Raw genomic sequence first — 25529 nt, 5'->3', positions numbered from 1 at the left:
TTGGAACATCCATTGATGGCTCCTGATCACTGGAGATTATGATATAAATGTTCTCTGGCCCTGACAACCCAGGCAATGGGTATTCCTGGTCTTGTGCTAGTACGTGTGTGTGATCTGTCGAGTTACATAATGGTATGTGCATCAGCTCCTTTAATTCATCTTCCAGTGGAATAGCCTCGGGCATCAGGGAGTCGACTACCAGAACGATTTGAGGGGCCTGAGATAATTCATCATGTGCCTCCAGGTCTAGGTTCTCCAACTTTGGTTTTATGTCTACTGCTATCATCTCTTCACGCCCTCGAAACCATCGTACTAACACCCATCATTGCCCTTGAGCCATCATTGTCTTCAGCATGTTCATATTCTTCATATATGCCCTCATAGTCTTCATCATTAGAGTTAACATCATCATACTCATCATCACTATTGTCGTGCTCATCAACACTGTCATCGTACTTATCACTATTATCGTACTCGTCATTAATGTCATCTTACTCATCATCATCCATTATCATCCGTGAAGTATAAAACTGCTCTGTGGAAGTATGTGTTCATGCAGGAATTGATCGACTTTTGAAGAGCAGCGAGTCTTGCTGCAGAGCTTCCATCTATCACTCCATGTTCCAGAACCTCTGGGGGAGTGAAGACATTGAAGAAAGAGTAATTCCGTACAGTTTTCGTGACTGCTTTACGAGCAGGCCGAGCCTCATGCGACTGTTTTAGTCTAATGGTTTTTATTGTGACATTTTTTTCATTCTTCCAGAAAATGTGGCAGCCCATGCACCCCGTGATTATAAATGAGAAGAAGCCTGCCCCATCAGGCCGCGAGTCCATCTGGTACGAGCACCTCATTTGTGAAGTACTCATTCGATTCAAACTTGAATTACAGAGTAAATCTCATTAGATGTCTGGGATCCGAAACATTTATTACTGCGCCCAGTAGATGCTTTAAAATGGGCACATCATGTTCCTGTATCATGTGACTGAGCATATCCTTATTTTCAAAGATCGATAGCCAGAACTCTGCCGTGTCCTTCGAATTCTCCATTCCAGTCTCTTCCTCCACTTTCACTACTGCTGCTATATCATCGATAATTGCGCCACTGTATCTGGTTCCGGATCAGTGTAACTTTCTGTTGGCTCGCTGACTGTGACGAACAATCGCTCCACTAGGTTCAGGGTCTCACATGCATCTGCCCCAAGGATAGACTCAATTTTTGTGTATAATGGAGAATGGTACGAGTGAACACATTGATGTCAAGATCAAGTGGCACGGTCCCTTCATCAGTGCTGCAACATTGCCCTCTCTCTCTCTCTCTCTCTCTCATCCCTTGACCTCTGTGACAGGCAGCAGCAGTTGTGTGTTTGAAAGCAGGAAATCAGAAAAGGAATGCTGGTATTAGTGAAGGGCTGTGGTGTGTAATGCAAGAGGGTCATGGTCATACATCAGCAGTTTGCACTTCATGCCAGATGGCAGGTTGAGAGTGTACTCTCAACAAAGTGTACTTCTCAGTGTTCTTACCAATTCCAGATCCCACAAACTCTGTCACAGCAGGCCCATGATGCTGCCATCCTAAGCCATCTCCTGCATAGGGCTTAGGAGATGCAGATGTCCTTGTCCAGTTCCAGCTCTGCTCTGCCTACTACTATTTTGTGCTCTCGTGTCCTGCAAGGAAGAGGGCAGAATGTCAGCGATTGTCTTGCATTATATTTGGGTGATGTCCCTGTCACAGTTGAAGAGCTGGAGGTATGCGGTTGGCAGAACTGGGAACTGTGCGAAGGTGAGGTGGGATATCTGAATGTTCGGGATGAGTACTGAGTGCCAGGGACTGGTGTGTGGTGAGTGTTGGGGTTGTGATGTATCGAGTAGCATGAGAGATTGGTGCTGTGGTGGGTAGAAGATGCCATGTGAAGATGCATTCACTTTGATCACCTGCTCGAGGTCATTAGACTTCTGCCACTTTTGCCAGGACCTCAACAAGTGACTTCCCTGGCAGCCCATTCCTGCTCCCCATTCCTTCTGCAGATGGTACTTGAGAGCCTCCCATTAGACCATGGAATCTTTATCTTTCTTCTTGCTCACACACATCACTAATGACTGCACTCTCCATTCTGTTACCCAGCAGTTCTCTCTCTATCCTGGCATTCATTTTGCCATTTAACTTGCAGCAGCGTTCTTCTGTGCAGAACCTTCTGCCCCTTCGAGGGACAACCTGCCATTTTTATTCACTCATGGGATGAAAGCATCTCTGACGATCCCAGCAGTTATTTCCTATCCATAATTGCACTTGAGAAGCTGTTGGTGAGCTGTCTTCTTGAACTGTTCCAGTCTTTGCGGTGTAGGTGCACCCAGAGTGCTGTTAGGGCTGGTGTTCCAGCATTTTGATCCAGTGACAGTGAAGGAACAGGAATTATTTCTAAGTTAGGATGGTGTGTGACCTGGAGGGAACGTGCAGATGGTTGTCTTCTCATGTGCCTGTTGCCCTTCTAGTTTTGGAAGCTGCTGTTGAAGGAGCCAAGGCAAGTTGCTGCAGTGCAGCTTACAGATTGTACACAACGATGCCATTGTGTATCAGTGGAGAGAGCGAATGTTTAAAGTTGTGGATTGGTTTCCGATCAGACTGGCTTTTTTAGCTTGGATGTTGTCAAGCTTCTTGAGTGTTGTTAGATCTGCACTCATCCAGGCAAGTGGAGTGGGAAGTGATCAAAGTGGGAAGTAAGTAAATGCGATATATCCATCTCACCTTTGCAATTGTAATATTGAGCCTAGCCAGTCCCTTGCTGCAATCTTCTTAATAATGCCAACACCCTCTGCAATCAACAGAGGTCCAATTAACATTGTTCAGAAACGACGTGATCTAGTCAACTTGCCCTTAAAAGACCATGAAGTTCCAGTCATCATTGCAACTTTGGTCCAAAAAAGAGATGAATTCCGAAGGGTAGGTGAGAGTAACTACCCTTGACTTCACATCAAGGTAGCTTTTGACTGAGTGGGGCATCATGAGGCCCTAGTAAAGTTAAAGTCAATGCAAATTAGAGAGAAAACTCTCCATCAGACTCTTGACTTGTCTATTATAGATGGTGACCAGGTTTTGAGGAGTTGGAGGTGAGTTACTTTCTGTAGAATTCCCAGCCATTGAGTTGCTCTTATAACCACAATATTTATATTCAGGATATTGATAGTGGGAAATTCAGTGATGGTAAGTTCATAGAATGCTAATGGAAGGTGGTTAGATTCTCTGTTATTGGAAATGATCATTAACGGGCACTTTTGTGGCACAGATGTTTTAGCAACCCAAGCCTGAATGTTGTTGGAAACTTATTTCATTTACTGAGGAGTTGTGAATGGAAATGAACACTTACAATGATCAGTGAACACCAGCACTTTTGATCTTATGATAGAGGGAAAGCCTTTTTAGAAGATGCTTTAGATAGTTCAGCTTCAAATGTTACCCTCAGGAAATCGTGCAACAATGCCCTGGGGCTGAGATGAATGATCTACACTAACTATAAGCATCTTCTTATGTTCTAAGTATCACTCTAACCAATGGAGAGTTTTCTCTCTAATTTGCATTCACTTTAACTTTACTAGGGCCTCATGATGCCCCACTCAGTCAAAAGCTACCTTGATGTGAAGTCAAGGGTAGTTACTCTCACCTACCCTTCGGAATTCATCTCTTTTTTGGACCAAAGTTGCAATGATGACTGGAACTTCATGGTCTTTTAAGAAGGGCAAGTTCACTAGATCACGTCATTTCTGAATAATGTTAATTGGACCTCTGTTGATTGCAGAGGCAGTTGGCATTATTAGGAAGGTTGCAGCAAGGGACTGGCTAGGTTCAATATTACAGTTGTACAGATGAGATGGATATATCGCATTTACTTACTTCCCACTTTGATCAGGGTGCAGAGAGATGGCAAGCATAGACCAGTCTACCATGCCCCTTGGTCACTAACATAAACAGAACAGCGATACACCACAATAAGAAAAGAAGGATTGGGGCAGCATTGTGGCACGTGAAATCTTTTCAGAATCTGTTATGGAATTGCATTGCAAAATTGAAACAGACCATGAGCCACTACTCACCCATCTGAACATTAAAGAAATTGTAAAGATGCTGCCCAGAATCCAATGGTTCAGACTAAGATTGATGAGATATGACTCCATCATAGAGTATGTTCAAGGGAAGTATCAAAAAGTATAGACACATTGTCACAAATATCATCAGGAGGACCCAAACAAGAAGCTTTACACTTCTTTGAGGAGGTTGAAGCATGTACACCCCTAATCATGCAGCACTTGCCAACAATTGAAAGAAAGTTTCAAGAAATAAAACAAGCTCAGCAACAAGATGAAGAACATTTCCAAGTCCATCCCTACCATCCCGATATTATGGCTGTACTTTGAACAGCGCAAGAAACTCACTGTCATTGACGATTTATTAGTCTTCCATGAGAGAATAGTCATGCCGATAACACTTCAGCTTGGTATTCTTCAAAGTATTCACCAAGATCATCTAGGAATAACAAAATGTCATGCGAGAGCAGAGCAATTGGGCATTACTTGCTGTGTAGAAGAAATTATTTCTAATTGCCTGGCATGTGTTGTAAACACACAAGAACAAAAAAACGACTATACATTCTACGTTTCTATCATAGCCATTGGAGTGTTTGGGATCGGACGTATTTTAATTCTTATTGTTAGTGATTAGTACTCATGGTAGATTGAAGTAAACATATTGTGCAGTATTACACCAGAAGCAGTCATCCAATTCCTCAAGAGAATTTATGCAACACTAGGCATCCAGGACAACATCATGTCTTAACAGTGTGATAATTATTCCACAAATGTGAAAACAACTATGGCTTCATTCAGGCTTATGCAAGTTCACCCCACAATTGCCAATCAAATGGAGCAGTAGAGAAAGGGTTATGGACTGTCAAAGGTCTATTGAAGAGAAACAAAGACCTTCGTCTAGCTCTTCTTAGTTATTGAACCTCGTTACTACAAAACAGTTTTTCACCACCTGTTACTAATGATGTAAATTGATTGCTATGATTAGTCAACAACTATTATTATTGCATCATATATATATATGCAAACTGATTGGTCCTTTGTCTTTTTCTTCCAATAATTCACATGTTTTCATTAGGAATGACAGCACAAGTAGAAAAGATATGAAACTGACAAAAACCCTTGGATTTGTATAAATTACAACAACAAGAAAGTAACAGTGAACTTGAGCAAGATCTTAGGCAGCAAGTTTGAACATCATTTATTGATTTGAGTAGCCTCATAAAAGAAACCTGTATCAACAATGGAAATGGTATAGCATAGATGCACTAGTGATGGAATTTGAATTTATGTCTCCCTTGGAGCAGGCTAGCAGGAGGGGGGAATTGTAAAATAGGGTGCCCTGGCAGTGGCACCTGACCTGTTGCCTACCCGCTTCTACCAATATTTTATCGCTGATTGGGTTGAGGGGTGTTATTGGCTGGCCTGGATATCCTTGGGCAAAAGGAGTCCCGAACGGATTCCCTTCGTTGTTGTTACTGTACAACCCCTGGAGTTCGGGGGTGATAGTGGTGTGGGGGATAAATAGTCCTCATAGACTTCCAGGTTATAAACGATAAGCAAATATAGAAAAAAATTGTAACTGTTAAATGAGACAGTAACTCTAGCAAAAGGTTACGGTGATCAGGAAAAAAAATTAAAGTAAGATTGGAAAAATATATTTTACACAGAGGATGATTAGAATTTGTAATTGGAGCAAAATCCATAAATTCAGTTAAAAGGAGTTAATTGGGGCGGCACGGTGGCACAGTGGCTAGCACTGCTGCCTTCCGGCACCGAGGTCCCAGATTCAATCCCAGCCCTGGGTCCTGTCCGTGTGGAGTTTGCACATTCTCCCCGTGTCTGCATAGGTCTCAACCCCACAACCCAAAACAAGATATGCAGGGGAGGTGGATTGGCCACTCTAAATTACCCATTAATTGGGAAAACAATAATTGGATACTCTTTAAAAAAAAAAAAAATTTTATAAAGGAGTTAATTGGTTGATGCAACAAGAAGACTATTGAAGAATCATGAAGAATCAAGTGTGATTAAACTGAGGTGATTTGTGTGGAAAAATAACAGAATTAATGAATTGAATGGCATAATATTTGTTTCTGCAAAGGCACCAGGTGCTCCTACAAGGGTAGCAGAGAAAATCACACTGTTGTTTTGTGCACCATCTAGTAGATGGTTTAAAATCTAAATAAAAAGACATCAATTTCCACTGCAGTTGATGCACAACACTTACGAAAAATGAAACAGCAAATGCAACATTTTTGACTGCTGGGCCCTCGTTGACAACAGCATGCTAAATTTTGCCTATCATCTACATGGGCATGTGGCTATTTATTTTCATGTAAACAAGCTCTCATGACGCATGAACTTCTTTTGGTTATGTTTAAATTATTATTTGGGGGCAGCACGATGGCCTAGTGGTTAGCACAACCGCCTCACGGCGCTGAGGTCCCAGGTTCGATCCCGGCTCTGGGTCACTGTCCGTGTGGAGTTTGCACGTTCTCCCCGTGTCTGCGTGGGTTTCGCCCCCACAACCCAAAAATGTGCAGAGTAGGTGGATCGGCCACGCTAAATTGCCCCTTAATTGGAAAAAATAATTGGCTAATCTAAATTTAAAAAAAAAAAATTATTATTTGGAGGGAGCTGGTGAGCTCAGTTGGCTAGATGACACGTGGTCCAGAATAATTCCCATTCCAACTGAGGCATACTTGGAATCTGCTTCCTCACCCTGCCCCGGAGAGTGCAAGGCAATGGCAGACTGCCACTGACAAAAACTGTTAAGGAAACATAACTCAGGATGAAGCATCCAGCAGACAATGAGCCAAAGACCTGTCTCTGGGGAGAGCACTCATGGAAAACAATGCAAGTAATTATTTATAAATAACATAAGGTGTCAGCATTTAATTATTTTCACCTCTTACAATTCGTGGGGCCCTGTCGTTAGCCTCATTTGCACCCTTCCTCCCCACCTCTCACACATACTTTATCTTTTCCCCCCTCACACTTGTTCTCCTTGTCCAGCACCAGTGGTGTAGTGGGAAATTTTTAGGTGCAGAAAATGTGTTGGCCATGTAACTTCTCAATATTCTAAGACGTTATTTTCCTATGTATTAATCATTTGAGTCCCCAAATAATAAAATCAGAAATATAGAAAAAATTTGTAATTGAAAAATGAGACAGTAACTAGAGAAAAAGGTAACAGTGATCAGAAAAACAAAATAGAAGTAAAATTGGAAAAATATATTTTACACAGAGGCTGGTTAGAATTTGGAATTGGAGCAAAATCCATAACTTCAGTTAAAAGGAGTTAATTGGGGCGGCACGGTGGCACAGTGGCTAGCACTGCTGTCTTCCGGCACCAAGGTCCCAGGTTCAATCCCAGCCCTGGGTCCTGTCCATGTGGAGTTTGCACATTCTCCCCGTGTCTGCGCGGGTCTCACCCCCACAACCCAAAAAAAGATATGATGTGGAGATGCCGGCGTTGGACTGGGGTGAGCACAGTAAGAAGTCTTACAACACCAGGTTAAAGTCCAACAGGTTTGTTTCAAACACGAGCTTTCGGAGCACCTGAAGAAGGAGCCGTGCTCCGAAAGCTCGTGTTTGAAACAAACCTGTTGGACTTTAACCTGGTGTTGTAAGACTTCTTACTGTGCTCACAAAAAAAGATATGCAGGGGAGGTGGTTTGGCCACCCTAAATTACCCATTAATTGGGGGAAAAAATAATTGGATAATCTTTAAAAAAAAATGTTTTTTAAAGAGTTAATTGGTTGATGCAACAAGAAGGCTATTGAAGAATCATAAAGAATCAAGTGTGATTAAACTGAGGTGATTTGTGTGGAAAAATAACAGAATTAATGAATTGAATGGCATAATATTTGTTTCTACAAAGGCACCAGGTGCTCCTACAAGGGTAGCAGAGAAAATCACACTGTTGTTTTGTGCACCATCTAGTGGACGGTTTAAAATCCAAATAAGAATACATCAATTTCCACTGCAGTTGATGCACAACGCTTAAGAAAAATGAAACTGCAAATGCAACATTTTTGACTGCTGGGTCCTCGTTGACAACAGCATGCTAAATTTTGCCTATCATCTGCATGGACATATGGCTATTTATTTTCACGTGAACAAGCTCTCATGACGCATGAACTTCTTTTGGTTATGTTTAAATTATTATTTGGAGGGAGCTGGTTAGCTCACGTTAGATGACACATGGTCCAGAATAATTCCCATTCCAACTGAGGCATACTTGGAATCTGCTTCCTCACCCTGCCCCGGAGAGTGCAAGGTAATGGCAGACTGCCACTGACAAAAACTGTTAAGGAAACATAACTCAGGATGAAGCATCCAGCAGACAATGAGCCTGTATCTGGGGAGAGCACTCATGGAAAATAATGCAAGTAATTATTTATAAATAACATAAGGTGTCAGTATTTAATTATTTTCACCTCTTACAATTCGTGGGGCACCGTGTTTAGCTTCATTTACGCCCTTCCTCCCGCCCCTCACACTTGTTCTCCTTGTCCACCACCAGTGGTGAAGTGGGAAATTTTGAGGTGCAGGAGCTCTAAGAAAATGTGTTGGCCATGTGATTTCTCAATATTCTAAGACATTATTTTCCTATGCATTAATCATTTGAGTCCCCACATAATAAAATCGGAAAATGCTGGAAAGACTTAGCAGGTCTGGCGGCATCTGTGAGAGAAACAGAATTCACATTTTGAGTCCGTTGACCCTTCCACAGAACTGAAGAGGGGTAGAGTTGTGATCAATTATACAGTTGGTCGGGTGGGGGGGGGGGGGGGGGGGTGTGGAGGTGGTGGTGGAGGAGGTGGGGCAGAATAGAAGTTCAGGAGTATTTCGGAATTAAGGAGAGATTGACTTAAGACCGAGAGGGAGAGAGGGCGGGGCGGAGGTTACTGGTGGCATTAAGGACTGAAGAAATGCTAATAGTGGCATAAAGACAGCAAAATGTGTTAATAAGAAAGCAAAGGTCAGTGCTCGGGGAAAGCAAAGTTGAAAAGTGAGTGACAGATGCCCCGTGGGGAAAGGTGGCAGCAGGGGGAGGGGGGGGGGGGGGGGGGGGTGTTGCTGGGGGGGGGGGGGGGGGTGCGGAGGTGCGGAGGTTGTATTGTGACAGACCAAGAAAAAAAAGAGGTGAGTCAAGCTGAAGGGGAAAGTTCACAGTATAAAGTTGTTGTACTGCATGTTTAGTCCATAAGGTTACATTATCGTCATTCATGAAAATAAATACAAATCATATATTTTACATCTCAGTCATTTTGAAGGCCTTGCCTTCTCAAGCGTGCCCCTCACCTGAGCTGTGGTGATCCTCAGGTTAAATCACCATTGATGTGTTGGGTATGCTGAGTCTGCGAGGACTGCGTTTACCGTGCCAGTGAGAGAGACAGGCTACCAACACTTGTAGAATTACAACTCTATTTTATTGAACTGAGCTGTTAAACATACTTGCACTGTGGGTTGACACTATGTTGAGTTGACTGGAGACCTGAGGCTAACCTGGCCAGACTATCCTGCTAGCACATGGTGGATGTTCATGTTGCTGATCACGGGCTCTGGCTGTCTCAGAGGCTGCATCCGAAGAGAGCGGGAAAACTAGTGCCCTCTGGCTTTATAGTGGCCATGTCCTGTCTGGTGATTGGCTGCTGTGTTCTGTGTGTTGATTGGTCATTCAGTGTGTCAGTCAGTGTCTGTCTATGCACCATCATATACTTGTGTGTATATTATGACAACCACCAGTCAGCTCTCCCCCTCAAAAGGGGAAAGCAGCCTATGGTCATCTGGGACTATAGTGACTTTACCTTCACCTTTACTCCTCCATCCTGACAACCAGGCTACATAACTCACAGGAGCTATGTTGTTTATCTGGCCATGAACAGAACTTATAAAGCTTAACCATGAAAATGCCACACCTGATCAGTTATTTGTTTTCCAATGTATTTTGAGATTCAATTATGCCTTTAGTTAACTTCAGCTGTATCTAATACCAATGCTTGCAATCTTGCCAATGCTTTATATTTTATGAAAAAAATGTTTTTAAGGCTATTTTCTGACAAATTATGTAAATAACTTTGTTTTGATTTCCATCAACCACACACCCAATTTCCATTTTTTAAAAATATTTAATGTAAATTTAGAGTACCCAATTCATTTTTTCCAATTAAGGGGCAGCATGGTAGCATAGTGGTTAGCATCAATGCTTCACAGCTCCAGGGTCCCAGGTTCGATTCCCGGCTGGGTCACTGTCTGTGCGGAGTCTGCACGTCCTCCCCGTGTGTGTGTGGGTTTCCTCCGGGTGCTCTGGTTTCCTCCCACAGTCCAAAGATGTGCGGGTTAGGTGGATTGGCCATGCTAAATTGCCCGTAGTGTCCTAAAAAGTAAAGGTTAAGAGGGAAGTTGTTGGGTTGCGGGTCTAGGGTGGATATGTGAGTTTGAGTAGGGCGATCATTGCTCGGCACAACATCGAGGGCCGAAGGGCCTGTTCTGTGCTGTACTGTTTTAAAGTTCTAAAGTAAGGGGCAATTTAGTGTGGTCAATCCACCTATCCTGCACATCTTTGGGATGTGGGGCGAAACCCATGCAAACACAGGGAGAATGTGAAAACGCCACATGGACAGTGACACAGAGCCGGGATCGAACTTGGGAACTCGGCGCTGTGAGGCAGCAGTGCTAAACACTGCACCACCGCGCTGTCCCCAATCTCCATTTTTTTAAACCTTGCTTTATTCCTGAAAATTAATATCATTCATGCAGACACAGGGACAATGTACAAACTCCACACAGACAGTCACTCAAGGCTGGAATCGAACCATCGTGGTGCATACTGCCTCCTCACGGCTCTGGTGCACAGCAGCACAGCTACATGGGCATAGCTATTTTAACTCAGTGGGCTAGATAGCAGGTTTGTGGTGCAGAACAAGGCCAGCAGCGCGGGTTCAATTCCCGTACCAACTTACCCGAACAGGCACCGGAATGTGGCGACTAGGGGCTTTTCACAGTAACTTCATACTTGTGACAATAAAAGGTTATTATTATATTATAATGTAGTTCCGACCGGTGATTGTGTTCCAAAGAACTTCCCTCTTCTCTGTGATTGGCTCAGCAGAGTGATTGACTTTCAAATTCTGGAAATGGTTTCAAAGTAGTTCTGTCCTTGATTGGCTGTGAGCGACTCGCTCATCATTTTGGAGCACTCTGTGCCTAGGTACGTGTGTTTCATTGTAAATCCACGTTGTCTCTGAGTCAGAAAGTTGTGTTCATGTCCCACTCCAGATACATGGCTGCATATATAGGCTGGCATTTCATTGCAGAACTAAAGGAGAGTTGCACTGTGAGAGGATTTGTCTTTCACATGATCCCAAGGGATTTTTTTCTGGTATTCTAGCCAATGAGTATCCCACAGAGGATCTAGTCATTCATATCATTAGTCATTGTGGGATCCTGCTGTGCAGAAATTGGCTGCCGTGTTCTGTTCTTTACACCAGTAATGCATTTCAAAATGCATTTCATTATTTGCAAGGCAGTTTGGGCTGTGCTGAGATTGTGAAAAGTGCTATGTAAATGTAAAATATTCCTTCCTTCTCCCTACAGCGGCCATGTTTCTGTTGTGCGCAGTTAAAGTTCCTGATGCTGTGTCAGACATGGTTATATCTGAATTTCACCATCCAGAGGCTGTACAACGTATCAATGCTATTGTGAAATTTAACACACTCTGGAGATTCAGGTACCAGGTCTGGCCACGTATGGAAGAAGGTGCCCAACAGATCTTTAAGGTAACCTTTACAGGATTAAGTATAACTTCTCCATTGACCCCACTCATTTTCACCATTGTAATGGGATTCCATGTGGTTCCTAACTATTCCTGCCTTCTCCGAGGATATAAAGAGCATTTTGTGTTCCATTCCTACTGAAGACCCATTCCCACCTCTTTTACTGGCATATTGACATATTGATGGCTATATCAGTGTGTTTTCCTACTCTTGCCACAAAGTTTATCAATTTTGCTTCCAATTTTCATTCCTCCTTTGCCGTCACATGATCCAACTCCACTCTTCCTTTTCCTTCCTCAACTTCTTCACCTCCATTCCTGAGAATAGGCTGTTGCTCATTATTTCCAATAAGCTGATCGATTCCCATAGTTATCTTGATCCTGCTTCTTTATACCACACTCCTTGTAAGGACTCTATTCATTTCTCCCAGTTTTTATATCTACATTGTCCCCTTGTATGTCAAAAAGAAGAACTGAAGCAAAAACAGTGACAAATGAGAGGTAATGCATTTTGGTAGGTCTAACATAGAGGGGAAATACAGTCAATGGCAAAACTCTTAAGAATATAGAAAATCAGAGTGATCTGGGCGTACATATCCACAGATCTTTGAAAATGGCAACACAAGTACCTTCATTGGACGGGCATCGAGCATAAAAACTGGCAAGTCGTGCTAAAGATGTATAGATCCTTTGTAAGGCCACACTTGGAATATTGCGCACAATTCTGGTCGCCACACTACCAAATGGATGTGGAGGCTTTGGAGAGGGGGCAGAGTAGGTTTGCCAGGATATTGCCTGATCTCGGGGCCGGCTCAAGGCACCGGCAACTCGGGCAGTCGCCCGGGGCGCCATGTGCTAGGGGGCGCCAGAGACTCGGGTCCCGCGCATGCGCAGTTGGGCCGGTGCCAACCAGCGCATGCGCGGTGGCCGCCCTCCCCTCGGTCCGCCCCGCCCCCGGTCCGACCCCCCCGCTCGGTCCGCTCCCCCCCGCCCCCCTCGGGTCCGTTCCCCCCCGCCCCTCTCGGGTCCGTTCCCCCGCCCCCCCCCCCTCAGGTCCGCCCCCCCCCTCGGGTCCCCCCCCCGGGTCCTCCCCCTCTCGGCCTCCCCCATCTCGGCCCCGCCCCCCTCTCGGCCCCGCCCCCCCTCTTGGCCCCCCTCTCTCGGCCCCGCCTCCCCCCGCTCTCGGCCCCGCCCCGCACCCCTCTCTCGGCCCCGCCCTGCCCCCCCCCTTGGTCCCCCCCTCTCGGCCCCGCCCCCCCTCGCCCCCCCCCTCGGCCCCACCCCCCCCTCTCGGCCCCGCCCCCCCCCCCTCTCGGCCCCCCCCCCTCTCAGCCCCGCCCCCCCCTCTCGCCCCCCCCCCCCCCCAAGGGCGCCGAAGTTCAGCTTGCCCGGGGCGCCAGCAACCCTAGGGCCGGCGCTGCCTGATCTGGAGGATGTTAACTATGTGGAGAGGCTGAATAGACTCAAACTGTTTTCATTAGAATGACAGAAGTTGAGGGGTGACCTGATAGAGATCTACAAGATTATGAGGGGAATGGATAGAGTGGAAGGGCAGACACACTTTCCCAGAGTGGAGGGGTCAGTCACTAGGGGGCATACATTCATGGGGCAAAGTTTAGAGGAGATGTGCGCGGCAGGTCTTTTACACAGAGGGTGGTGAGTGCCTGGAACGTGCTGCCGGGGAGGTTGTGGAAGCAGATACATTAACGCTGTTTGAAAGGCATCTCAATAAATACATGGATAGGATGGGTATAGAGGGATATGGAACTAGGAAGTGCTGAGGGTTTTGACCAAGGGTGGTATCATGACCGGTACAGGCTTGGAGGGCTGAAGGGCCTGTTCCTGAGGTGTATTGTTCATGGTTCTTTGTTTATTACTGATGTGGAGGAGTTTCAGCTGGATGTGCAGCTGCAGAAGTGGATGGACGGTGGTCTTTTTTCTGCAGAGACAGGTGAAACCTGTTCAGCATTGACACTGGAGATGAAATTTAAAATCTGCTCTATGATGGAAGAAAACTGAAGTCACTGCGAATTGACTTCACGCTACAATATGTCTTTGTCATTCCTGAACCAAGGATTTCCTTCCACTGGGATTGACAGGGCCTTCGAGTGTGCCTGTTGCATTTCCGACAGTTTTACTCACAACCTTTTCCCTCCATGTTAAGGTTTCCCTTGTCCTTAGCTTTCAACCCAACATCCTGTGCATTCTGCAGATCATCCTCTGCCATTTCCCCTCTTTGTTCCTTCAGTATTCGAAAGGGACTGTTCCCTCAGTGATGCCATAGTCCACCCTTCAACCACCCTGTACAATATCCTCCCCTTCCACCGGTGTATTATGTGCAAGTGCAGAAGAAGAAACATCCGCCTTTGTACTTTCTCCCTTTCTGACATCCAAACACTCCTTCCCGATGACAGAAATTTACTTTTACTTTTTTCAAGTTAGGTAACGTAGTCAGTGCTAATAATGAAATCTCCTCGACACTGAGGAGACAAAACACAGATTGGCTGGTTACTTTGCAGAGTCCCCTTTCAATCCACTAGTTTGAAGCTATGTTTCCAGTCCATGTCAATTTAATTCACTGACCACTTCCATGCTCAGATCTAGTCTTCAGTGGACTACCCACTGCCTAATGAGGTTCATTGGAAGCTGGTGGAATAGTGCCTCATCTGTTGATTAGGCTCTTTGCAACCTTCAAACTTAATGTTGAATTCAATAATTTCAGATAATTTCCTTTGCTCCCATTTCTTCAGACAGCAGCTGTTGATATGATTTTGCTGTTGCCATTTACACTTCCTTGACGCCTAGATCCACCTTTTGTTTCTTTACTTGTCCCATTCCCATTCCCATTTGTCTTGCATACCTTATATAATTTATCATCTTTTATGATTTTCAAGAACGTGGGTACTTGTATTTTGAAAAAGGCATTGGAAAAGGAATCCTAATTATTTAAATGTTCGTACTTCTATATATTTATTCAATGTGTCTATATACCTCAATTTATTAGATGTAATGTGCAATGAATCTGTGGAAAGAGTGCTATTTTTTCCTCTTTGATAAATGTACAAATCAAAAGTTTTACTGTCTTTTGTTTTACCAATTATTTCTTGTTTTTTTAAAAAAGATTCCACCTCCAAGTATAAACTTCACCTTACCTTCTCCAATTTTGGGCATGCCATCTGTACCGATGTTTGATCCCCCTTGGGTTCCGCAGAGCACTGGGCGTGTACAGGACCCAATCAGTGAAGATCAGTCTGTAAGTGTTAGCTGGGCTAAACTCTGGTGAACTCTTTTCTTTAATAAAGTCTCAGCTTTATACATTATTACTACTTTCCAGTCAATATTATGAAATAATTGATGCGACCATCAATTCACACAAGACGGATAGTTGAAGTGAACAGTGGTTTTAGTCAGCTAGAACTGTGCCTGCCTGCGACTGCTCTGCACTGAGAGCCACCTGCAGGGCAGCAGATTTATATACCTCCCCCAAGGGGGCGGACCCAGGGGCGAAGCCCACAAGGGCACCAACATAATACAATGCGATGTAATATAATACAATGGTCCATAGGTGGAGCCCACAAGGGCATCAACATAGTACAATGCAATACAGTGGTAAATGGTTGCCGTAATACATTCACCATAATAGTAAATAGTAACAATGATTATATAATTTGAAAACTTTGTTCAAGGAACATTGATTAGTTATCAACTATTTGTTGCTATGGTGAGAAGGAAAAGATTAACTTTGGGGTACTGGTGTGGAGTCTTGCTCATTGATAGTCCATATAGGAATTTCTGGCATACTCTGCTTACAATTTTCTAACTTAAAATGCTTTAATTTCAAGGGCGTGGGTACCTATAGTTACACCTTCCCTATTGTGAGGGTGAAGTAATCATTAGAATTGTAAGATAGAAGTAAAATGATTGGGAGTCAAGCACATTTATGCAGAAATAGAAGGAAATATAAAAGTTATTAAAATTGTACATAGTGATTAAAATATTGATTGTAGGACAGAAAAATGGTAAGACACTAAGTTCACAAAGATGTATATTGCACACAGGAGAGAACATCCAATTAAAAATGTTACCCCAATGAACAATGTACTGTTTCAGAAATACATGAGTTGGAGAAAGAACCACGGGCTGGATTCTCCGTAGGCGGGATGCTCCATTTTGTCGGCAGTCCGGAGGTTTGCCGACGGCGTGGGGCTGCCCCACAATGGGAATCCCATTGACCAGCAGGCATAACGGAGCATCACGCCGGCGGGGTGAAACAGAAATGTGGCGCGGCAGGGTGGAGAATCCAGCCTCACAGATTGTATAAATTGTGTGTAATTGGGCAAAATGACCTGGATCTTTCACTTTTTTTTCCAAGACATGTCAAAAAGAAGTAATAATACCTCCCTTAAGAATAGCTCACTTTCTGTGTTACTTAAGAAGAGGCTGAAGAGCGGCATAGAATGATTCTGTCTCCCACTCATAGGTGCCCTCACAGTTGAGAATAACCAACACCTGTAGATTATGTATACTTGTGTACCTAAAAATGAGTCATGCAGCATCAGGCCATCCAATATCCCAAACTATTTCCCTGCAGCATTCTCAAGCATGCTTTTCTTGCATCTCGTTACTTTACCTTCCCCTCGCTGGGTCAACCTAAATACCTTTGAGATACAATAGTTGGTTCCTCCCTCGGAGGTAGCACTAATAGAACACACTTCTGTGCGTTGTTTGAGGAATTGTTAAAATTCTGAGATAGTAGACACATGCTATGCTCTGAGCCATTTCTGCTGAGACCCTCAACAATATGAGGACCAGAATTTTAAATTCAGTGAGTTGGGAGCCAAATGTAAATCACCAAGAGTGGAGTTGATGGATGAGCAAGATTTGGGGAGGACAGAATAGAAACTATGAGCTTAATGGGCGGTATTCTTCCCCCCCCCCCCCCAAAACACCGGGTGGGAGAACCGCCGGGGCGCCATGCGAGTCACGCCACGCCGCCCCGACACCCGCACGCGATTCTCCCACGCCCCCAAATCCAGCTCCGCGTGAATCGCACCGGGCCGCTCGGAGAATCGCCGCAAACAGCGAGTGACGATTCTCCGGCATGGATGGGCCGAGCAGCCGCTCCGACACGACAAAGTCCTGCCGGCGCCGTCCACCCCTGGTCGCTGCCGGCAGGAACTGTGCGGGAATGCTGGGGGGGCGGCCTGTATGCTCTATGTTAATGATAGTTTAGAGTCCCTCTCGGCATATAGTAAGACACTGGACATAGGTGGGCTGTAACTATGTCATGCAGGGCCGGCTCAAGGTACCGGCAACTCGGGCAGTCGCCCGGGGCGCCATGTGCTAGGGGGCGCCATCAACGAGTGAGTGACCGGCGTCAGAGACCTGCCGACAGAGAGACCGGCCCGCCGATCGGTGAGTCCCGATCATATACCAGGTCACTCCGCCCCCCCCCGACCCGACCCCCCCGCCCCCCCGCCCCCGACACGACCCCCCCCGCCACCGCCCCCCCCCCCCGCTCCCGCCCCCCCTGCCCCCGACCCGACCCCCCCGACCCTGACCCGACCCCGACCCGACCCCCCCGACCCCGACCCGACCCCCCCGCCCCGACCCCCCCGCCCCCGACCCGACCCCCCCCGACACCCCCCCCCGACACCCCCCCGACACCCCCCACCCCCTCCGACACCCCCCCCAACACACCCCACCCCCTCCGACACCCCCCCCCCCGACACCCCCCCCCCCCCCCGACAACCCCCGACACCCCCCCCCCCCCCCCCCCCCCCCCCCCGAGGGCGCCGAAGTTCAGCTTGCCCGGGGCGCCAGCAACCCTAGGGCCGGCACTGATGTCATGGGGAAGGAAAGTTTGTGTGCTTACTGCCTTGAGAGCAGAGTCACCCATGGGCTTTGTTGCAGGAGATTGAAACGAGGACTTTGATGGTGTGATGGGGCTCTGAAGTATTTGATGGAGAGAATGCTGACGAGCTTAGTGCATGGGCAGGCCTGTCAGAGAGTCTGCTGGACTGTCAAGGAGCATGGAAGAGTCCATCTCCAAAGTGGCAGAGGGATTTGTTGGAGCCCATCTTTTGCAGGGAGGAAGTAGTGATGAGCTAAATAACAGCATTTACAGACCCACCCATGGTGATGGCCAATATTTCAGCTTCCATTGTAGCACAGTAACTGAATGCTGCAGTGGAGGCTCTGACTGAGTGCATAAGATCCAGGTCTGCTGCCATGGAGGCTCAGACTGTTGCCATAACGGCTCCAGATCTCAATGCTTAAAGGGGTATGCAGGTTGTCAGAGCAGTCTCATGCAAGTTCTGACAGGCTTATTGCTGTAAGAACCTGCTATGCTGTCTCAGGATAATTGCATTGGTGCTCTCACCATTGTTTTTCTGTCAGTGCTGTTGCTGTTGCCTTTCAGCCAGACTCCTGGTGCTGTAAGGCATTAATGCTAACTATTGTGCTGCTTGTGGTAGTCACCACTGTTATATTATTTTGTATATATGAGTATTACGGTAAGGCCCCTGTACTACAGTTACGGGGGTAGATCCCTGCCTGCTGGCTCCGCCCTGTAGGCGGAGTATAAATGTGTGTGCTGTCCGAACAGCAGTCATTTCACCAGCTGCTGTGGGAGGCCACACATCTCGATTACTCTCTACTTTCGTCTTGTCATAATTGATAGTGCATCATTGCTGTGCAACCCCGTTACCCAGCTGCAAAATCTATTATTTAAACATTAAAAGGTTGGTAAGGGGCCACCTGGTAAGGGCGCACTCTACACTTGTCTGCCATCAAAGTCTGCCGCTGATTTCTGATAGGCACTCTAGATTTTGGATAGTGAACCTGTCTCTGACCGCTCCAGGGAAAATCATAAAGAGTGAATTTTTCTCACATGGTGCCGACTTGTGACCCCTATTTGAACCTTACAGCATGGTTCAGAGGCTCGTGAGATAAATTCTAGTCCAAAGTGTGGCACGGTTTTAACATAAGGGAATGTGGCAGCTTGTCATATCATGTTTTCACCTTGCCTTCAAAATAAAATGAACAACAAAATTCTTGATTAGGTTTTCTAAAAACATTTAACATAACTGGGATGCTTCAAAATTGGATTATGTGAAATAAGATTCCATTTTAATTATTTTAACAAACAATCTGTTACAGAAATCCTTTTCAGCTCGTGCAGTTTCCCGTTCTCACCAACGAGCTGAGCATATTTTAAAGAACTTGCAGCAGGAAGAGGAGAAGAAACGACTTGGTAGAGAAGCCAGCCTGATCACAGCCATTCCCGTCACACAAGAGGCCTGCTATGAACCCACCAACACCCCGCCACCTGAACTGGAGGAGGAGGGTATTTATTTTGTAAAACGGCTTCAGCAATGTTTTTAAATATACATTTAAAAATTCTAGACTGTCGAGGATAGGGGTTAGCCCTCGCCTCAAATGCTGAGTCCCCTTCAAGTGATGGATTATGTAGTGGTCTGAAAAAGATGAATTAGATTGCTCCTTAATTTGGTGAAATTAATGTATCACAATGCATGCAATGAAATGAGATTTTTAACTTTAGGAAAGCGTAGATTTTTAGGTGATCTTCACGAGATTGTAAAATAATGAAGACAGGGGGGGCAGGTTTCTCCATTCCACCGCACCAGATTTTTGGTGTGGCACGCCGTCGGGATTCTCCGATGCCAGCTGGACAATGGGATTTCCCATTGTGGTGCAACCCCCCAGCGGCGGAGAATTCAGGCCACTGACTATCCATGTGGATAGACATTATAACCCTTCAACCCTGGTTAGGCTACACCCAGAGTACTGTAAGTGGTGAAACTCCACTTTAGGAAGGAAGTAATATGTCAGTTAACATACAAGTCTTTATTGACTCTTAGAACTATTTATAAGTATGCAATAAAGAATATATGCTGGAGATATGATTAGGTCTGCACATACCTCTGTCCAACACTGAACTGAGCCTGAGCGCAAGTCACGTGCTCTCTTACATCACTGTGTGGGCACAATTGTACTCAGTCCCACATTATAGAATTAACTATGCAGAAGGAGGCCATTTGGCCCATCGAGTCTGCTCCAGCCCTTGGAAAGAGCCCCTCACTTAAACTCACATCTCTATACTATCCCCGTAACCCAGTAACCCCACCCAACCTTTTTGGACACTAAGGGCAATTTATCATGGCCAATCCACCTAACCTGCACATCTTTGCACTGTGGGAGGAAACTGCAGCATCCATAGGAAACCCACGCAGACACAGGGAGACCGTGCAGACTCCACACGGACAGTGACCCAAGCTGGGAATCGAACGTGGGACCCTGGAACTGTAAAGCAACTGTGCTAACCACTGTGTCATTAACCCAATATCTGCCACACCCTTGTACTACACCCACAATTCCCAAGGCTTCCCTACAATAATTTCATGCTGGGAGCAGTGTTATTGCTTCAAGGCAAGACTTTGACCCCATTCTCAGGAGCAACAATATTACGTTTGTCATTCATTCCCATTTAAAAAGACATTTTTGCACCGCGTGTTAAAATGCCTGCTACCCACCAAACTATTGTTCAGCTGCCAGCTGTGGCTAAATTGGTAGCACTCCTGTGTGAGTCAGAAAATTATAGGTTCAAGTCCCATTCCAAGACTCGAGTGCAAAATACAAAGCCAATGCTGAGGCTGTGCTCCTGACATAACAAATCCCATGGTACTATTTCAATGAAGAGCACGCTGATTATCTGCGATGTAAATCTAAGCCACAATCAACATCAGAAATACAGATTATCTGGCTATGATCACATTTCAGTTTGTGGGAGCTTGCTGCGTACAAATTGGCTGCAGCATTTCCTATATTACAACAGTAATTGCACTTCAATTGTACATCTTTAGTAGCAAAGAACTTTGCTATGATCTATAGTTGTGATGTTATATAAATGCACATCTTTTTCTTTCTGACCCCTGTCTAGCTATCATAAAATGACTCAGTTCCCTTTCACGGCAATGTTGAGGCTAAAATCACTAAAATTGATGACAGAAGTTCATACCAGGTTATTATTATGTATCCCTAAGTACAGTGAGAGAACTTGGCATATGTTTTAATATGCTGTTCTATGAATCATAGAATTTACAGTGCAAAAGGAGAAGGAGCTACTCGGCCCATCAAGTCCGCACTTGCCCCTGGAAAGAGCACTCCACCCAAGCCCACACCTCTATCCTATCGCCGTAACCCAGTAACCCCATCAAACCTTTTGGATTCCAAGGGCAATCCAGCATGGCCAATCCACCTAACCTCCACATCTTTGGACTGTTGGAGGAAACCGGAGCATCTGGAACCCATGCAGACACGGGGAGAACGTACCGACTTCGCACAGACAGTGACCCAAGCCGGGAATCGAACCTGAGACCCTGGAGCCGTGAAGCAACAGTGCTAACCACTGCGCAACCTGCACCCCATCAGTACAGCTGGATATTGAGCAAGTGTCAAGTGGCATTGTGGTATGATCTCACTCTCCATTCCTCCCTGCACAGCAGCAAGCTGAGAACTCAAACCTGTTACCTCCCAATTCATGGCACTGTGCTCCACACTGCGATGCCATAGCAGAATTATAACATTTTATTGATTTTACACTGGTTACAATGGTATTGTTTTGCTTTTATTGCTACTTCATGTGCAGCCAACATGTGGACTTTTGTTGACTTTTTACTTCTGTTGAATGCCTAATTTTTCCATCATTTTACAAGGAGTTCCCAGTAATGATAGGCAATAGTTCCAGTGCAAAACTTAGTTTTAACCAAAATCAGAGAAAACTAAACTTGAACATGTTAACTGTGCTGTGGTAAACATAGTCTGTTACAATACCAATAGATACAAAAAAAAGTGTAACCAGAAGAATGAATTTTGATTCTGTCTTAAAGATGTGAATTTGTACTTATTTACTTAACTAAATTACTGATTTTCTCACTTTTGCCAGTTGAAGATGGCACAAACTTAGCTTCCCGTCGGCTGTCTGTCAGTCCATCCTGCACATCCAGTACATCCCACAGAAATTACTCATTCCGTCGAGGCTCTGTGTGGTCAGTGCGATCGGCAGTCAGTGCTGAAGGTAAGTGGAGACCATTATTTAATTCATAAAGGACTGGGAGTAAGCTAAATTGTTGTGTTCTGTCACATAAACGGGTCTTAATCGTTGAATGTGTGAAATAGGTATCTCTGTTTTCTGTGCAGATGAAGAAGATGCCACAGAGAACACCCCAACACATCATGTATTGCAGCCTCCCCAGGCTGTATTCCCTGCATGTATTTGTGCTACTGTGCTGCCGATCGTTCACCTCATGGAGGATGGAGGCGTGAGAGACGATGGCGTTGCAGGTAGTTTTTAATCACATCTTAGTTAGCTGTGCATTGTGTTCTGGAGAAAACAAGGCTTTAACTAACAACTCAGATAATTATATTTTAGCTGAACATTCAGTGTAATTGAATCGTGATCATGTGGGAAATGGTCTGAATGATTACCAGAATCAACAGAACATATATGGCAGAAAGCAAGTATCTGAAGAAGAGTACTCGAAATGTTAACTCCGTTTCTCTCTCCAGACCTTCTGAGTTTTTCCATCATTTTCTGTTTTTATTTCAGATTTCCAGCATCTACTATTTTGCTTTTATGCTAGTATCTTGTAATCACCTGGTCCACTGCAATCTTTGCACTGTGCTATGGATTTTATTTCATATCTTTGTAAAATTCAATTCACAAATAACTGCTGCACAACTTCATTTAAAAACTTTGTTTTAATTTTAAAAAGTTGAAAGATTTGTTTTTCAGAGAGGTCGAATCAAAGCGCTGTCACTCGCTTCTAATGTTGTTAATTAGCTCACCTGTAACAAGATCATTTTACAAATCATGATGTGGACGTGCCAGCATTGGACTGGGGTGGGCACAGTAAGAAGTCTTACAACACCAGGTTAAAGTCCAACAGGTTTGTTTGAAATCACTAGCTTTCAGAGCAGACCTGTAAAGACTTAATTACCTGCAAAGACTCGCATTCAACATATCATCTTGCATCATTGACTTTGTCTATATATATGTCTGTGGAACACACCTCTTCACTCACCTGATGAATGAACTGCGCTCCAAAAGCTAGTGATTCGAAACAAACCTGTTGGGCTTTAATCTGGTATAGTAAGACTTCTTATTTTACAAATCTACATTGGTGTTGTGAAGCCTTTATTTCATATAATTACACTTATTATATAGAACAATAAGACAAATGACATTTGGAAAAAGATCCGTTTATTCCTACTCTTTGTAACCTGCCTGCCAATCAGTTTTCTACCCATCTCAATACCTTACCCCCAATCCTTGTGCTTTAAGATGTAAAGCTTGCCATGCAGCTTGGCATGGTAAATTATGATTGGAGCTTGCTTCTAGATGATTGTTCAAATGATCACTGGGAGAAGATTCCATTATTCTGTTGTTTAACAAGAATGTAGCTGCCTGTTCTCAAAATTCTTACTGGTCTTGTACAACAATTCTGCTTCTTAAAAGGCCAACTTGATGGAGCTACTGAGGCTGGAGACATTCTGTGCAGATGACGTCCCACTGACACAGCACTATTCTTTAGCAGGGTGAACTGCAGGATGAACTGTAGAGATTACCTACCTGCATAATTAGGCTGGGCCAATGTGTTTTTTTAATGGTACATTAATAATTAAAGTGACTGCATTGTGTTTAACATTGTTCCTTTCCTTTTTAGTGAGTGCAGTAGCACAACAGGTATTGTGGAACTGTTTGATTGAAGATCCTGCACTCGTTCTGCGACATTTTCTAGAAAAACTCACGATTAGTAACCGTCAGGTAACAGAATTCACTTCAATAAAAACTGCAGCAAAAATAAGAACTTACTTAACATCACTTTTTTATTCTTTCAAATTGTCCGCACAAACCACAGTTCCACTTCCAAGTGGAAGAATAGACAAACCCCTTAAATTCCAGGTAACATGAGCACTTATATTTTTGCAAGCTAGTCTATTTGAATGTTGATCACTTGGAAGGGGCTACTCCAAGTACTGTGGCCTTACTAAAGAGTAGGTGCTAAATCAACATTAAGATCCGATATAGGTATGAATTAAAGGAAACATGGATTTTAAATTTTGATGTTAAAATATGTTTGCAAAACTAAATGTATGTATATTCAGGTTGCAACATTTAGACTATAAGATGAACTTTGAGTCAATGTCAGCAGTAAGCAACATTACACTTCACACCAGAAAATGGTGGGCTGGTAGATCACAAATTTTCCATCCATTAATGTTAATGAATGAAAAATGATGGAGAAGCTGCCCATTATTTTCTGACATGCACAGGAGCCAAGGTTGTTTGTTGCCAGCACAGATGCAAAATACTGTATTTATTACTAACCTGAGTAATGTAATGAATTGATATGTTTATGTGAAAATGTTAACTATGCCACTTTTTAATATTTTAATTTCCTTTTTGATCACTGGATCTCAATTTCAGACATTTATATTTCATTGGTTGCAGTCGCTCCCATTCCTCCACTCCTTCCCGTGCCCTGCAAGTGTATTTCCCTTAAGGAGCCAGGGATCTGGGTTTGATTCCCACTTGGGGAGACTATCTGAGTAGAGATTTCACTTTCTCCCTGTGCCTGCGTGGGTTTGCTCTGGGTGCTCCTCTTTCCACCCACAGTCCAACGATGTAAAGTTGGGTGGATTGGCCATGCTAAATTTCCATGAAGTGTTCAAAGGTTAGGAGGGGTTATAGGGGTGGTCTAGCTCTTTCAGATGGTCAATGCAAATTTGATGGGCCAATTCGTCTCTTTCTGCACTGTAGGGATTCTATGATACAAAGTGGTTATCAATTTCCTTTTGATCATCTTTCCTTCTACCACCCTGATAGGCAACCAGTTCCGGGTCATTATCACTTACTGCAGAAAAAGATGGGGCGGAATTCTCTGACCCCCTGGCGGGGTCGGAGAATCGCCCGGGGCCGGCGTCAATCCCGCCCCCGCTGTGGCCCGAATTCTCCACCACCTGGAAATCGGCGGGGGCAGGAATCGCGCCACACCAGTCGACGGATCCCCGCGCTGGTCGGCGGACCCCCGTGGCGATTCTCCGGCCCGCGATGGGCCGAAGTCCCGCCGCTGACAGGCCTCTCCCGCTGGCGGGAATCAAAACACCTCTGGTGCCGGTGGGATTGGCAGCGGGGGCGGGCTCCGGGGTCCTGGGAGGGTGCGGGCCGATCTGACCCCGGGGGGTGACACTTTTTCTTTCGCCCCACCATGGCCTTCACCATGGCAGGGGCGGAAGAGACCCCCTCCCCTGTGCATGCGCCTGTATGACGTCAGCAGCTGCTGACGTGCCGGTGCATGCGCGGACTTCCACCAGCCGGCGAAGGCCTTTCAGCCCCATCTGGTGGGGCGCCAAAGGCCGTTCGTGCTGGTCGGCGGAGCGGCAACCGCTCCAGCGCGGTCCTAGCCCCTCAATGTGAGGGCCTGGCCCCTAAAGGTGCGGAATTCCGCACCTTTGGGGAGGCCCGAGCCAGATTGGTTGACGCCACTCCAATATGCCGGGACCCCCGCCCCGCCGGGTAGGGGAGAATCCCGGCCATTGTTGTTCGTTTCGCTGAGTGTGCTTAACACTTAATTGGCTCTGTT

At 45.2% G+C, this 25529-nt stretch overlaps 1 protein-coding gene across 12 annotated transcripts in view; it reads left to right on the top strand.

Annotated features, from left to right (window-relative positions):
• LOC119960968 (protein unc-80 homolog) overlaps positions 1-25529 on the top strand; it is a 475408-nt gene that overhangs the window by 266392 nt on the left and 183487 nt on the right. For all 12 annotated transcript variants that reach the window (XM_038788541.1, XM_038788566.1, XM_038788560.1 and 9 more), the window contains 6 exons: positions 11685-11866; positions 14984-15115; positions 19024-19210; positions 21830-21961; positions 22084-22227; positions 23610-23710. In XM_038788541.1, the coding sequence (XP_038644469.1) occupies positions 11685-11866; positions 14984-15115; positions 19024-19210; positions 21830-21961; positions 22084-22227; positions 23610-23710 (878 nt within the window). The remainder of the gene's footprint in view (positions 1-11684; positions 11867-14983; positions 15116-19023; positions 19211-21829; positions 21962-22083; positions 22228-23609; positions 23711-25529) is intronic.

Source organism: Scyliorhinus canicula, chromosome 2 (genome assembly GCF_902713615.1).
Source record: "Scyliorhinus canicula chromosome 2, sScyCan1.1, whole genome shotgun sequence".
NCBI classification, from domain to species: Eukaryota; Metazoa; Chordata; class Chondrichthyes; order Carcharhiniformes; family Scyliorhinidae; genus Scyliorhinus; species Scyliorhinus canicula.
The sequence above is the reverse complement of the archived record's forward strand: the minus strand, read 5'-3'. Positions and strand labels throughout refer to the sequence as shown.